Source organism: Zootoca vivipara, chromosome 10 (genome assembly GCF_963506605.1).
Source record: "Zootoca vivipara chromosome 10, rZooViv1.1, whole genome shotgun sequence".
Taxonomy (NCBI): Eukaryota; Metazoa; Chordata; class Lepidosauria; order Squamata; family Lacertidae; genus Zootoca; species Zootoca vivipara.
In genome coordinates, this window is record NC_083285.1 from 60816962 (window position 1) to 60830762 (window position 13801).

A 13801-nucleotide genomic window follows, 5' to 3' on the forward strand; every position below is an offset into this window, starting at 1 on the left:
TGGTCAGACGTTTTTGGGATAAGCTAGCGACTCAGTAGATAAGCCACTGACTGGCGGTATTGTTCAGTAAACGACAATGGCACGATTGTCTACGGGCCCAGATGTGCCAGGAAATGCACCGTATTGTGCATTTATGATGAAATGAAGATCTCTATGAAAGGGGAAAGAAAATAAAGGGAGGGGGAAAACTGGCTGGGGATGGGGAGGGAGTAGGTCTGGGGCTTTGTTTCCAAAGCAGTAAGGGTGTATTATTATTATTATTATTATTATTATTATTATTATTATTATTATTTCTTCTTCTTCTTCTTCTTCTTCTTCTTCTTCTTCTTCTTCTTCTTCTTCTTCTTCTTCTTCTTCTTCTGTTGTTGTTTTTTTTAAAAAAACACCTCCCTCTGTGGCTCCTTGCATCTCTCACGCTTTGGCTGTAATTTCTTGCCATCAAGGTCATTTGAATAGGCTGCAATACGCAATGGATATGTTCCCAAAGGTCAGGAAAAGCCTCTTTAGCAGAGCAGCCTCTCCTCTGCTTCTGACAGGTCATTCCAGCTTTGCTGCCCCCAGCCCCCGCCCTCACTCAGTCAGATGGTGCCACAATGCAAAGTCCTCTTAAATTGCACTTTCCACTTGCAGCAATGTAGTCCATAGGGCCCCCCACCCCCACCGCTTTGCAAGCTCCTTTTAGCCACATTGGCAGTGGAGATGGGCGGAATGCTTTGCTTTGAAACCCTCAAATTCCAATGTGATCTGGGTTCATGGCTCTGGTTTTCATTCCTCACAGTGGTGTTTCAGAACCCATCACAAGGTGGCAGAACCCTTAGGTGGCCAAGTAGGCAGTGACCCTTAAATCGAGGGCAAGGGGTGCTCATTTTTATTGCTCCACCCACCTACCCACCCACCTCAAAATCCTAAAGCTAATATACAGTGATACCTCGGGTTACAAACACTTCGGGTTACAAACTCTGCTAACCTGGAAGTAGTGGAAGTAGAGAACCAGTGTGGTGGTGTGGTTAAGAGCAGTAGACTCGTAATCTGGGGAACCAGGTTCGCGTCTCCGCTCCTCCACATGCAGCTGCTGGGTGACCTTGGGCTAGTCACACTTCTCTGAAGTCTCTCAGCCCCATTCACCTCACAGAGTGTTTGTTGTGGGTGAGGAAGGGAAAGGAGATTGTTAGCCGCTTTGAGACTCCTTCAGGTAGTGATAAAGCGGGATATCAAATCCAAACTCCTCCTCCTCCTCTTCTTCTTCTTCTTCTTCTTCTTCTTCTTCTTCTTCTTCTTCTTCTTCTTCTTCTTCTTCCTCGGATTAAGAACTTTACCTCAGAATGAGAATAGAAATTGTGCAGCGGCAGCAGGAGGCCCCATTAGCTAAAGTGGTATCTCAGGCTAAGAACGGTTTCCGGATAAGAACGGACCTCCAGAACAAATTAAGTTCTTAACCTGAGGTACCACTGTATTGTGCATTAGTTACAAAGGCTGTAGCCCCAAACATTCCCTGTGGAGCTATTTTTCTATGGGGGGGGATGTTGTTTCTTCAAAGTTGTCGTCTGAAATGGATCAGTCCAGGCTGCTTCCTTAGAACTTTGCCACGTCATTCTGCCGGATGTGCCGGCCAGATCCCTGACTCAAGTTTCTGGTATGGCTTGAGCCTCTCCAACTTCACAAAAGTGAAGGAGTGTACAATATAAGATGGTAACAGTGGCCAAGGCCAAAATCTCAATTGCATTTCTAAGCTCTGCCAAATCTACTCTAGCAGCAAAGAAATGTTTGCTTAAGAGGCCTTGCTGGCAATCTTTCCGCTTAATGTACAAATTATTATAATTTGTGTGTTCAAGGGGGGGGGTGTTCTTTGCTTTCTATAAGGATGGCATATTTGGTTAGCAATCTGGAACCATCGTCATTCATGATCACATTTTGTTTTCGCCACAGCAATGTTTGTATTATTTATTTTTAAAAGGGGGGTATAAATAGCATCATCGTCTCCGAGAGATTGGAAAACTGGTCCCAAGCTAACAAAATCAAGTTCAATAGCGACAAATGTAAGCTTCTGCACTTAGGCAGGAAGAACCAGGTGCAAAAATATAAGGTGGGGTGGACACCTGCAAAAGGGATCTAGGGGTCTTAGTGGACTACAAGCTTAACATAAGTTAACAGTGTGATGCAGCAGCAAAACAGGTGAATGCTATTCCAGACTGCATCAACAGAAGTGTGGTGCCCATATCAAGGGAAGTAAAATAGCCCCACTCTGTTCTGCCTTGGTCAGACCACACCGGGAATACTGTGTCCAATTCTGGGCACCACAATTTAAGAAGGACGTTGGCAAGTGGAACATGTGCAAAGGAGGGCCAACAAAACGACCCAGGGTCTGGAAACCAAGCCTTATGAGGAGCACTTGAAGGAACTTGGTATGCACTGCAGGACTCTCAGCTAAAGCATCAGTGACAGATAACCATCCAACCTTGGCTTAAAAACCTCCAAGGAAGGAGAGTCTACATCCTCCTGAGGGAGTCTGTTCCACTGTCGAACAGCTCTTACTGTCAGAAAGTCCTTTGTGATGTTTAGTTGGAATCTCCTTTGGTTTGAGTCCTACCCTCCAGAGCAGGAGAAAACAAGCTTGCTCCACCTTCTATGTGACAACCCCTGAGATATTTGAAGATGCCTATAATATCTCCTCTCAGTCTCCTCTTTTCCAGGCGAAACATTCCCAGCTCCTTCAACTGTTCCACTTAAGGAACCGGCCACAACCCTGTGAACATAATCTGAGGCCCTTCTTCATGTGCCTCCCCCACAAGAGGTCCTGAGGGCGGCAACATGAGAATGGGGCCTTTTTCTACTGTGGCTCCCCATTTGTGTAATTCTCTTCCCAGGGAGGTTTGCCTGGAGTCTTCATTATTATACGCCTGAAGTCGTACCAGTATGGCCTGTCTCACCTGCTTGGTCTTCTTATGCCCATTTTAGGACGACGTGGCCCAGCCATTGAACCTCTCGGCAAAACCCAAGACAGCAGACGGCAAGTCTCCCACATCACCCACCTCTCCTCACATGCCGCCCCTGAGAATAAATAGCGGGAGCAGCTCCCTCAAATCTATACCAGCAACGTTAGCCAGTCCTTCAGCCAGAGTCAACACAATAGGTAAGTTCTCTTCCTTTTACTTTTCAGAGAGGAGCACAGATGATGATGATGATCAATGATTTATTTTCCCCCCAGCTAGGACTTATTTCTGGCACCTCTCAGGTGGGCGCTATTGCCATTATAAGAGAAGGGAAGTTTTTTAATGTTTGAAGTTTTATTCTGTTTTTAATCCTCTGTTGGGAGCCACCCAGAGTGGCTGGGGAAACCCAGCCAGATGGGCGGGGTATAAATATTATTATTATTATTATTATTATTATTATTATTATTATTAGAGGTGTTCATGGTGAGTTCTGGCACCTCTTCTTCTGGAAAAATAGAATTGATGGTGATGATGATGATGAAGCTCTCAACCTTCACCCTAATATCCCAGGGTGGGTTACAACAATTAAAGCACCACTCTGAAAACAGTTCAAAACAATTTACAGTCACAGATATGGAGAGAGAGGGGGTCATATAGTATCAAAAGCCAGGGTAAAGAGGAACATCTTCAGCATTTGTTAAAAGCTGTATAATGAAGATGTCACTTATTTATTTATTTTTAAATATATACCTCAGGCGGGGGAAGTTCCACAACTTAGGGGCTGCCAAAGAGAATGTCCTCTTTCAGTCTCCCGCCACCCAGAGCTTATGAGTGCAGTGGAGAAACAAAGAGGGCCACGGCTGGTCTTAACACCCTGGGGGGGGGGGGTGTAACAGAATCACAGAGTTGTAGAATTGGAAGGGTCCCTGTGGGTCATCTAGTCCAACCCCTTGCAATGCAGGGAAAGGGGGGGGGTCTTTCAGGTATTTGGGGCCTGAGTCATTTAGGGCTTTAAACACTACCAAGAGCACCTTGAATTCAGTGTGGGAAAGAATGGGTAACCAGTGCAGCTATTTTTAATGAAGGACTCATGTGAGACCAGAGGAATAACCTCTGCCAAAAAAAAAAAGCCTCGGAGGACCTAACCTCCTCGAGGATTAATGTGGGTCCTTAATTTTAAGCTCTCGTTTAGAAAAAGGAAGTGAGTTTCTATGACTGGGCTGAAAGTTCTCTCTTGAAAAATTTTGACTTCAAAATTGGCAGGGGAAGGGAGCTAAGGGAGGGGGGAGGATGGAGCCAAACTAAGTGCTTGTGGGGGACAGTGACATCCTCCAGTGTTTTCAACCCCTCCGTTATCTATTCTCTTTATTATTATTACTTTAAAAATTTCACACCAATTCTGGCAGTAGGAGCTTCCCTAACGTATACTATTTCCAGACTCTGCAGGGTGGTAAAGGCTGGGCATTGAAATAGCAACGGATCTAGCTAGGTACAGAGAGTAATAGAACACCTTTCACGGGACAAAAGTCTGGCTGCTACATTTTGAACCAGTTGAAGCTTCTGAGCATTTTTCAAAGGCAGCCCCACCATAGTCCGCAGCACATTTCCCCTAATAATAATATATATATATATATAAACCTCCCTGGCTTCGATATAATGCTAGCTCTCGACATCTTCCCCCTCGTGTGCATCAAGGGAAATGTTTACTCTGCTGCAGTGTTAGAAACTGAGATATGAAAGCTAGGAGCTAACAGCTCCTGCCAACCTAGCAGTTCGAAAGCACGTCAAAATGCAAGAAGATAAATAGGAACCGCTACAGCGGGAAGGTAAACGGCGTTTCCATGTGCTGCTCTGGTTTGCCAGAAGCAGCTTTGTCATGCTGGCCACATGACCTGGAAGCTGTACGCCGGCTCCCTCGGCCAATAATGCGAGATGAGCGCGCAACCCCAGAGTCGGTCACGACTGGACCTAATGGTCAGGGGTCCCTTTACCTTTTTAACTGGCACCTTAAACCTAGGTTATGGGCGCAACAACGGAATGTCTAGGCACACTTTTTAAAAAATTTAACAAGAATACAAAGCTCAAAATGAATGAACTGCAGCTAAAATATTGTGTTCATTTTTCACATGGTCTAGTCCTTCCCCTGCCCACCCCCCTAATATTCTTAGGAGGGTCTCTTCTCCAGTCTTCACAGAGTAGCTGGAAGTGGGGAGGCAGAAAAGGGTCCTCCTTTCCTTCCAGTCTGCAGTTCTAATCTAAAATCTTAGGCACAGTACTATGCCCAGAACTCAGAAACTGCTCGCGCTAATGAAACTCCCTGTCACAAAATGCGCCTAGAAGAATGGGAGTTTTGAACATTGGGTGCGTGGGGTGGGGCACTGGGTGCACACTGGTGTCATTGGGTGAGGGTACCAGCAGAGCTGTTGGGATGCCACCCACAATCGCAGTCCAGACACACTCCCCACCCCCCACCCAATGCTCAAAGGCACTTTAAAGCTTGTTCAACGAGCCTCGGAGTAGCTTCACGCACTTCTTAATTTCCCAGATAAAATCTTTTCTTTCCCACTTTCTGGTATCTTCCCTGCATTTGGAATCCTTGCCATTTCCCTTTCAGTGAAATGTAGATTTTGAAAGGCTGTACCTGTAATGAGTGATAATGTAATTGGATAAAAGCTGTGAGGATGACTGGAGTTGTAAAGGTCACTCTTGTAAGGAGAATTAATGTGTTATACCATTAATAAACCATGGGAAACTGTGGACCAAAAGATAACATATTTAAGTTATTGTTAATGACATGGGCTTCACCACTGTATATCTTTGTGAGACAGATATAGAAAGGGACTTTTTGAGGTTACTGAAGGGGATTGTGGTGCGTGCCGACTAGGATAATGGAGCCTGGTGTTGTTTCTTCTTCTTCTTCTTCTTCTTCTTCTTCTTCTTCTTCTTCTTCTTCTTCTTCTTCTTCTTCTTCTTCTTCTTCTTCTTCTTCTTCTTCTCCTTCTTTCCTTTAAGTTTGGGAAATCTCTGGCTGTTGCCAAGTTGCTATTTGAGTTACAGCCAGGAAGAGATGGTTAAAAGCAGAATGAGGGAGAAAGTTGATTCAGTTCCCCTTTAAAGCCAAATCTATCAAAGCTCAGAAACAAAAAATGCCCGGGCAAAGAGAAATATCTTCTCACCTGGTGCCAAAAATAATCAGACTTGAGCCTCTCTAGGTACAGCATTTGAGAGTCGACACACGCTACAAGTGAAACATTCTTGCCACTGATTATCACTGGCTTCACTTCCAAATGCAGAATCTGGAGAAGAGTCTTTGAGGAACATCTTAGTAGCATTTTTAAGATTGCCATGATTTCCTGCATGCGCCTAAACTCAGTTTGTGACTTAGCTGCCATATTTTGTTTCATCTGAAGTTTCTGAACCATCTTCAACAGCCTCACATACAATTCATCATAGTGGTCCAAATAGCCAAAATAGTGACCCATAAACTGGCCAGGCCGGCCGAGGCCATATCTACCATGCTAGCCTTGGGTGGTGTTTTGGTAGCCCGCTTGGGCTTCCTACACACGCACCCTAAAGCGAAGTTTCAGAAGTGAAACGCCATCAGAAACAGATATGGCACTGTCTCCAAAAATTGGCAAACCACCTGCCAACAGCAGCTCCATCTTGGTGGAATTTAAAGCATTCCTATCAAGACTCTGCATTTGGTACAACTAAGACACAGTAGGTCTAAATGGCTTCTGCCCTACATATGCGGGGGGGGGGAGAGAGACACACAATTGACATGGAATTTAGTTTAAGGTTATTGGCATAATTTTGGCTACAACTTCATTGATTACGGATCATGAGTGGTTTGCTTAGGTATTGGTTCCCGACTAGCTGCACTTCACCCACAGCAGGGCAGCATTGGCGCCTGGACTCCAGCAGATGTCAGTGAGGTAAAAAAATCATGGGGGAGCATTGGACCAGGCTCAGACTCAGACTCACCCCAAATGCTCCCGGGGGCTCTGGCATGACCCTAACCCCTGGAAGGGGATTGGACAAAAGCAAGGCGAGCCCCTGGATTCCTTTAACGGAATACCCTTTGCACATGGGAGGGGCAGGTGTGACAACCTCCCCTCCCCTCTACCTTGAACCAATGCCTAACCGCCAAACCTTACAAAGTTGTGACGATTTGCTACGCAGCAGGCGAAACCCAAGTGGCACCAGCCAATCAGCCAAATGGGAAAATTCCTACAGACGACCCACGGCGGCATAGCAAGGTCATAGCAATACCCTAAATATAGGGAGGGTGGGCGGGTGATCTGGTGCATGAGGCGAAAAAGAGGAAGCTCGACGCAATGTGCATATATGGGTCCCTCGGTTAATGCACGAAACGATCCCATTGGCCAGATTTACCCCAGCAACCGAGGGACCACCAATTGGGTTGTTATGGCTATCCAATCGCTCCCACCCACAACAGCAGTGAGGTCAGTCTTGACGATCTCACCACAACGTATGCTCTCTGGGAGGAGGACACAATTTCCGAAATGTCGACTAGAGCTGCAACCTTCCTGAAATACAAGTTCTGCGATCCAGTTAATTCAACTTGTCTCTTCCGTTGACAGCTTTTAAGAGTTGTTCCGTGCATTATGCAGAATGTGATGGTGGATTGAGAGCCCCCTTGGTAGGTTACCTTTCCTTCAGCCCTGCTCAGAAGCCCCATGGCCATGTGGGGAAAGTGTGTGCCTTCTTAGGTCAGCATTGTCCCACTTTCCACCAGATGCAATGCTGCAGAGGGGTGCCGCCGCACTCTGACATTCCCTGCACAGTGTGAAAGTAGCACACTGTAGAGACTTCCACCTTGCAAGCATAACATGGCAAAGTGGACTGAGAGAGTCGACACCTGGACATAATAATAATAATAATAATAATAATAATAATAATAATAATAATAATATTTTAAAAAAATTCTTTCAACACCGCCCTTCCCGGTTTAAAACCAGGTTCAGGGCAGCTAACAGCGAATATAAAACATTGATTAAAATGTGACTTAAAAACAGCATAAAATACAACATAAATGCAGCATCAATGTCAATAAAATTCAAAAATTCAGGGGTCATTTTGGGGAAGGAAAAAACCCCAGTCAGTAAACATCATATGATCACCAGGGCTAACTGGCCAAGCTGGTCCTACTAGGGCCAGCAAGGAGACCAGGGAAGAGTTTAAATATGGGGTCCCAGAAAGGTTTCTTCATAGAAAAGGAAAGGGGAAAGGGAATAGAGGATCAGGCCAGCTTTTGCCAACCTGGTATCTTCAAGATGTCTTGGGCAACAACTTCCATTAGCTCCAGCCAGCAAAATATCTAGAAGTTTGAGGCGAATGCTGCTTTGAATGAAGGAGTGTGGGCAATGAATATTGTCCCACATTTAAAGAAAAAAATGAGGTAGAAAAGTAGGTTTTCTGTTTGTTTTGTAATTCATTTTTCTCAATGAACAAAAAACAAGTTATAACAGAAGGAAGATAGGGGGGATGACATTTTCTTAACATTTGCATCCCAGCATATTATAGATATCTACTTTCCCATAAATCCATCGATACTCATTCTAAAGAAAAATAAATAAGGAGGCAAACATGGAGATTTTTGAGGATAGTACATTCTGTTGACTACCCCACTTTTTAAATTTACTTAGGGGAAAATTCATTAATACAATCAAGAAAAGGAAGAAACTCAGGCTTTCCAGGTACTAGCATATTTCACCAAGGCTAATAATGAAATCATAATAATAATTATAAACATCATACTCTAAGAAGAAGATAGCACTGTTCCACAAACTCAAAAAGGTGTCCCTTTTTCATTTGTCCTGTGCTCAATCTTAGTTTTAGGGTTTTGTTCAGCCTCTCCCTGATGTGCTAGCTTATTACATGCAGGCAATTGGGGGCTTGTTTTGTTTTTTCATATTGGAGAGATTTTAAAATAGCAGTCCCGAAAATAAATAGCTCAGGTCTGTTCTACACATGTGATGGAAAGGATGACACCACTTTAAAGTGCAGAGAAAGAGTGGGGTCTTCTTTTCAAATGTGAAGAACAAATGCAAGTGCTTGTAGAAAACTAGCTCACAAAGAAACAGGCTTCCGCGATATCTAAGCATTCTACAATACTTGTGGTTAGACGTATTTTTTTTCCCTTAAGCAAACCTAAAGCATTCAAGGAATGCCTTTTCCATCTGATACAGCACATTGTGCCACCTAATTTTCCTGTAATTTTGCACCTAATTTTGAAGCGACCCCCTCACTACGTTCAATGCGAAGATCAACGCTAACCAAGGCTTCCTCTGCCCACTCAAACTGGGAGGCTTCCCAAGTGCCTAGGTTTTGATTTCCCAAGGAAGCGGGAATTGCCAAACTCCATTGCTTTCAAAACAATTTTATTTTTTTCTGAAGCATTTAAAAGCGCGCACACACACACACACATATCAGCAACAACCCAACAAGCTCTCAGCAGTGCCGCCGCAGACGAACCTGACACCCGCTTCTCTCCCCGTAGCATTTCAAAGCGGAGCGCAAGGAGACAATGCTGTACATTCTTTGGCAATCGGCAGATCAGATAGAAGGCGCAAGCAATACGGCAAGGATGTGTAATATGACATGATTAGACAAGGCTCTTTAGGAACAGAACATTCATAATTGAGACAAAAGAAAAGAGTATTAATAACACTTTCCTAACGCGGCAGTTAGCCATTTTATATTTCCTTTCTTTAATCTTAGTGTTTTTCAACAAATCATGGGATTTAATAGCGTGTTTTGGCAGATTAGAGGATTTATGGCCCAGATGTTTTTTGTTCTAAAAATGGATTAGGGTGTAAAGTTTGCTGGAATCCATGGAACATGTTGAGGCAAGCCGGTCATTTTGCGTGTGATTAGTGCCAGCCTTCTGTCTAACAGCCCCTCCATCTGTTACAATTCACCAATGGGTCTGGTTAGATTCAGCCTCATGTCACAAACAGAAGCCCCCTTTCCGGGCAATTTCATATTGCAGTTTTCAAGGCTGCTCTCGGAAGGGGGAGAAATATAAAATGCAATGAATAAATAAATGAATAAACATGCAACTTCGATGCCCTAGCTTTAAAAGATATAGAGAAAGTGATCAGGTTAAGAGGGACAGGGAGGCAGGTAGAGAAATGGCCGATATTAGGCTTGGTTCCCCCTCCCCATCTGTCTGAATAGATTGGGGTCTGGAGGTCTTTATTCCCCAACAGAGTGTGCGTGTGTGTGTGGTGTGTGAACTGCAGCCAAGGAATAAACATCTGACCCAGAATTAGCAGAGCGGGAATCTAAAGTCCACTATGGTGCCTTATGTGTTTCTGAGTGACAGGTGGCATGGGGAGGTGTGTGTGTGTGTGTGTGTGTGCGTTTGTGTGCCTACGGGTGACGTTCCATAGCTGAGCTTTATCTGCTCAGCCGCCGTATCTTGCAGCAAAAGCAACATCACCTGTGGTTTATTAAGGGATTTGCGAGGTTTAAGGAAACGGGTATATTTTGATTTTCTCTTCTACCCCCCCCCCCACAAGCGGCAATTAAATAAGCTCTGCTTAGAGAAAGGTAATTATAGCTCCAGTTTTTTGCTGCATGGGATTTCGTTTGCTGCAGCAACGAGGCGTGCTAGGCGCTGTACAGAACCTGACCTAGTTCCTATCCCAGCAGACCTAGATTATAAGTAGCACTAGCAAGGCAAATTGAGCAGGCTGCAAAGGGCCGCTGCCCGTGGTCAGAGGTTAGGAAAGGGCCTTTGGGGGAGTGCTATCCAAACGCTGGAATGGGCTCCCCTGGACTGCTCGCTTGCTGCCCAGTTTAATGAGTATTTGGCTCAGAACTAAGGGTTGTGCCCAGGACAGCAGTGTCAGAGTTCCACTTGTGGAATGGAACTTCCTCTCCTTCACCCTGTGGCATAGCTGCCAAGTCTCCCACTGAAAAATGCGGGATCAGCAGCGACGCAGCACCGGAAGTCGCTTCTACGCATATCCGGACATGCATAGAAGCAACTTCCGGTGCCAGCGCCGCCCAATTTCCGGTGCCCATGCATGGGCGGAGCAGCACTGGAAGTCGCTTCTACGCATGTCCGGACATGCGTAGAAGTGACTTCCGGTGCCGAGCTACCCATGTCTGGGCACTGGAAATCGGGTGGCGCCAGGACCCAAAAATGGAGCCTGCCTGGCAGGTAGGAAATCTGGGGGATTTACGGGATTTTTTTCCAATCCGGGCTGCCAGCGGGAAACTGATTAAAATACAGGGGTTTCCCGCGAAAAACGGGAGACTTGGCAGCTATGCCCTGTGGGGCCCCAAAATCTGTTCCAGGGGGCTTCCTGGAGGGCAGAGTGAGAGGTGGAGAGAAAAGAGGTGTTCAGAGTGGGGTTGGGGTTGTTGTTTGTTCACAATATAGAAATACAGAATTTGAACTCAAAACACATAATAAAACAAAAATTGAAACAAGCCAGTAATATATTGAAAAGGCCGTAGAATGTTTTGCAAACAGATTAAGACATTAGCAGGATTAAGGTACTGTAAAAACCTGCAGTAATATTAAACAATTATTGACTGTATGTGATAAATAATAAATAGGTTTAATTTGGAAATGCTGTAATAATATATATATATATATATATATATATATATATATATATATATATATATATATATATATATGGAACTGCAGAAAGAGGGGGAGGGGAGTCAAAATATGATATATGTAATAACTTGATTTTTAAGTTTGTTTGTTTTTTGCTCTTTGTTTGTTGTAAAATGAAAATTATAAATAAAATTAAAAAACAAAAAGAGTGGAGAATGTTAATCAGCCAAGGGCTTGGTTATAGAAAAATATTTTCAACTAGTGCCTAAAGATATGGAATGAAGGCGCCTGGTGCGCCTCCCTGGGGAGAGGATTCCACAAAAAAGGGTCTTCTTGAAGTATGGGTCTACTCTGAGTAGGGCAAACATTGGACCGACCCATAATCTTTTATTTCCAGGGCTTTTGTTACGACTCTGTCATCTCTTAAGGTGGTCTTGGAGGTCTCTTTCCTAGCTTCAGCACCCTGTTTTGTCTATAATACAGGTATAATAGTGGCTTGCTGCCAAAGGGGAGAAAATTTCATTTTGTTTGTTTGTTTGCTTGCTTGTTTGATCTTGCATACAGTAAACAATTTCCTTGTGCTATCTGGCCAAGCAAGGCAAAGTAGTTATTTAGCATCCTCGAAACTTTTTTTTAAGCCTCCTGATAGCACTGAGATGCATGTGATCTTTTATTTCCATACGTTGACTGAAGAATGAATCAAATACGCATCCATTCATGCCACAGGATGTTTCCATCCCTAATTTGAGGCACTAGCAACTGATGAGTTTGCTTATTGCTCAGCGTCCATTAAAGAAAGGCCACCTAAGTGTTCTGCTGATAATCACTCGCAATGCTTCCTGGTAACCTTGCTTCTGTTTGTGTCCCCTCTCCCCCCTCCACCCCTTGCCTAGATATCCTTTCCTCTATCACATCATCAGGGTACTTAAATGACCACGATGCTGTTACCAAGGCGATCCAGGAGGCTCGGCAGATGAAGGAGCAGCTACGGCGGGAGCAACAGGTGCTCGACGGGAAGGTTGCTGTGGCAAACAACTTGGGACTGAATAACTGCAGGACAGACAAGGTCAGTCTCCCAAGAATCCTCTTGGCAGTTCAGCTCCAAGTGTTGCACCTGACTGCTCTCTGTACCACTTTTCTGCTTGGAACAGGGGTGCGGTGGGGCTTTTCCACTCAGAGGGCCGCCTTCTCTTTTGGGGGCCACATGCCAGAGGCAAAAAAAAAAATGGATAGGGCAATTAATTTAAATTATACTTCTGCCACACACCTTTCTACATACACACACCCTGTATCTTCTACCCAAGAGAGCAGGAAGCATTATCAGAGACCATGTAATTAACATCCCCTCTAGTTCAATGCTTAGATATGCTTTGAACCGAGCTTTGGTGGCTGTAGGGGTACGTCTCCATCTCTCGTTCTGAGGAGGGCCTTGGTCCAGTCACTGCCTCTCACCATCGTCTACCTCACAGGGATGTTTTGAGGCAACCATTCAGGCCGCCCTGAGTACCTTGGGATGAGATTGGGAGGAAGACTAGGGGTGAGGATGGCATAATAAAGAATAGGAGGGGCATCTTGAGCCACTGCTATGGGGCTTAAGAAATTATATTTGGGCTTCTCGAATTTATCTTCCTTCTGCAATGTTCAGACTCTGCCAGTTTCTTTATTTATGTAATCCACACACTGACTCAAAGAAGGGAAAGAAGAAAGCCCTAATAAGCCTTTTGCAAGGGGGGGGGTGTTTGAATGTAACAAGATGGGTGTTTTGGTGTTGTTGTTGTTTTTAAAGAAGCTCTATTCCATGCTGTCAATACGTATTATGCCTGGGTGATCCTTGAAGTATTTGGTGCAAGTGGGCGTGCTTTTTTTGGAAATACATATATTGGGAAGGTGAGCTGGATTTGAATATAGTGTTATTCAAGCTTCTCTGGGAGCAAAAGCTTTTGCTGACACGGAGGTTAAGCTGCTGGTGACGTAAGGCTGTCATGCATGTTTTGTGAGTTTTTCTTATGAGTCATATTAAATGACACAGCAAAAAACAAAACAAAAACAGAACCCCAGAAACGCCAGGCTCCTGTACTCTTCAGCTGGGGCTCTTGACTGGTGTAGTGGCTAGAGTTTCTGGCTAAGAGCGAGGTAGCCTGAAACCATATCTCCACCCCGCCATGAAGCTTCTGTCCAGCCAGTCCCATTCAACCTAACCTATGACAAAGAGTTGTTGTGATGGAGAGGAGAGAGTGAGATGACAGTGAGGTCCTTGGAGGAAAGGCGT

The 13801-nt window shown here is 44.6% G+C and overlaps 1 protein-coding gene across 14 annotated transcripts in view; it reads left to right on the forward strand.

The window, feature by feature from the left end:
• SOX5 (SRY-box transcription factor 5) overlaps positions 1–13801 on the forward strand; it is a 729285-nt gene that overhangs the window by 670374 nt on the left and 45110 nt on the right. For all 14 annotated transcript variants that reach the window (XM_060279172.1, XM_035127886.2, XM_035127887.2 and 11 more), the window contains 2 exons: positions 2956–3130; positions 12426–12598. In XM_060279172.1, coding sequence (XP_060135155.1) covers positions 2956–3130; positions 12426–12598 — 348 coding nt within the window. The remainder of the gene's footprint in view (positions 1–2955; positions 3131–12425; positions 12599–13801) is intronic.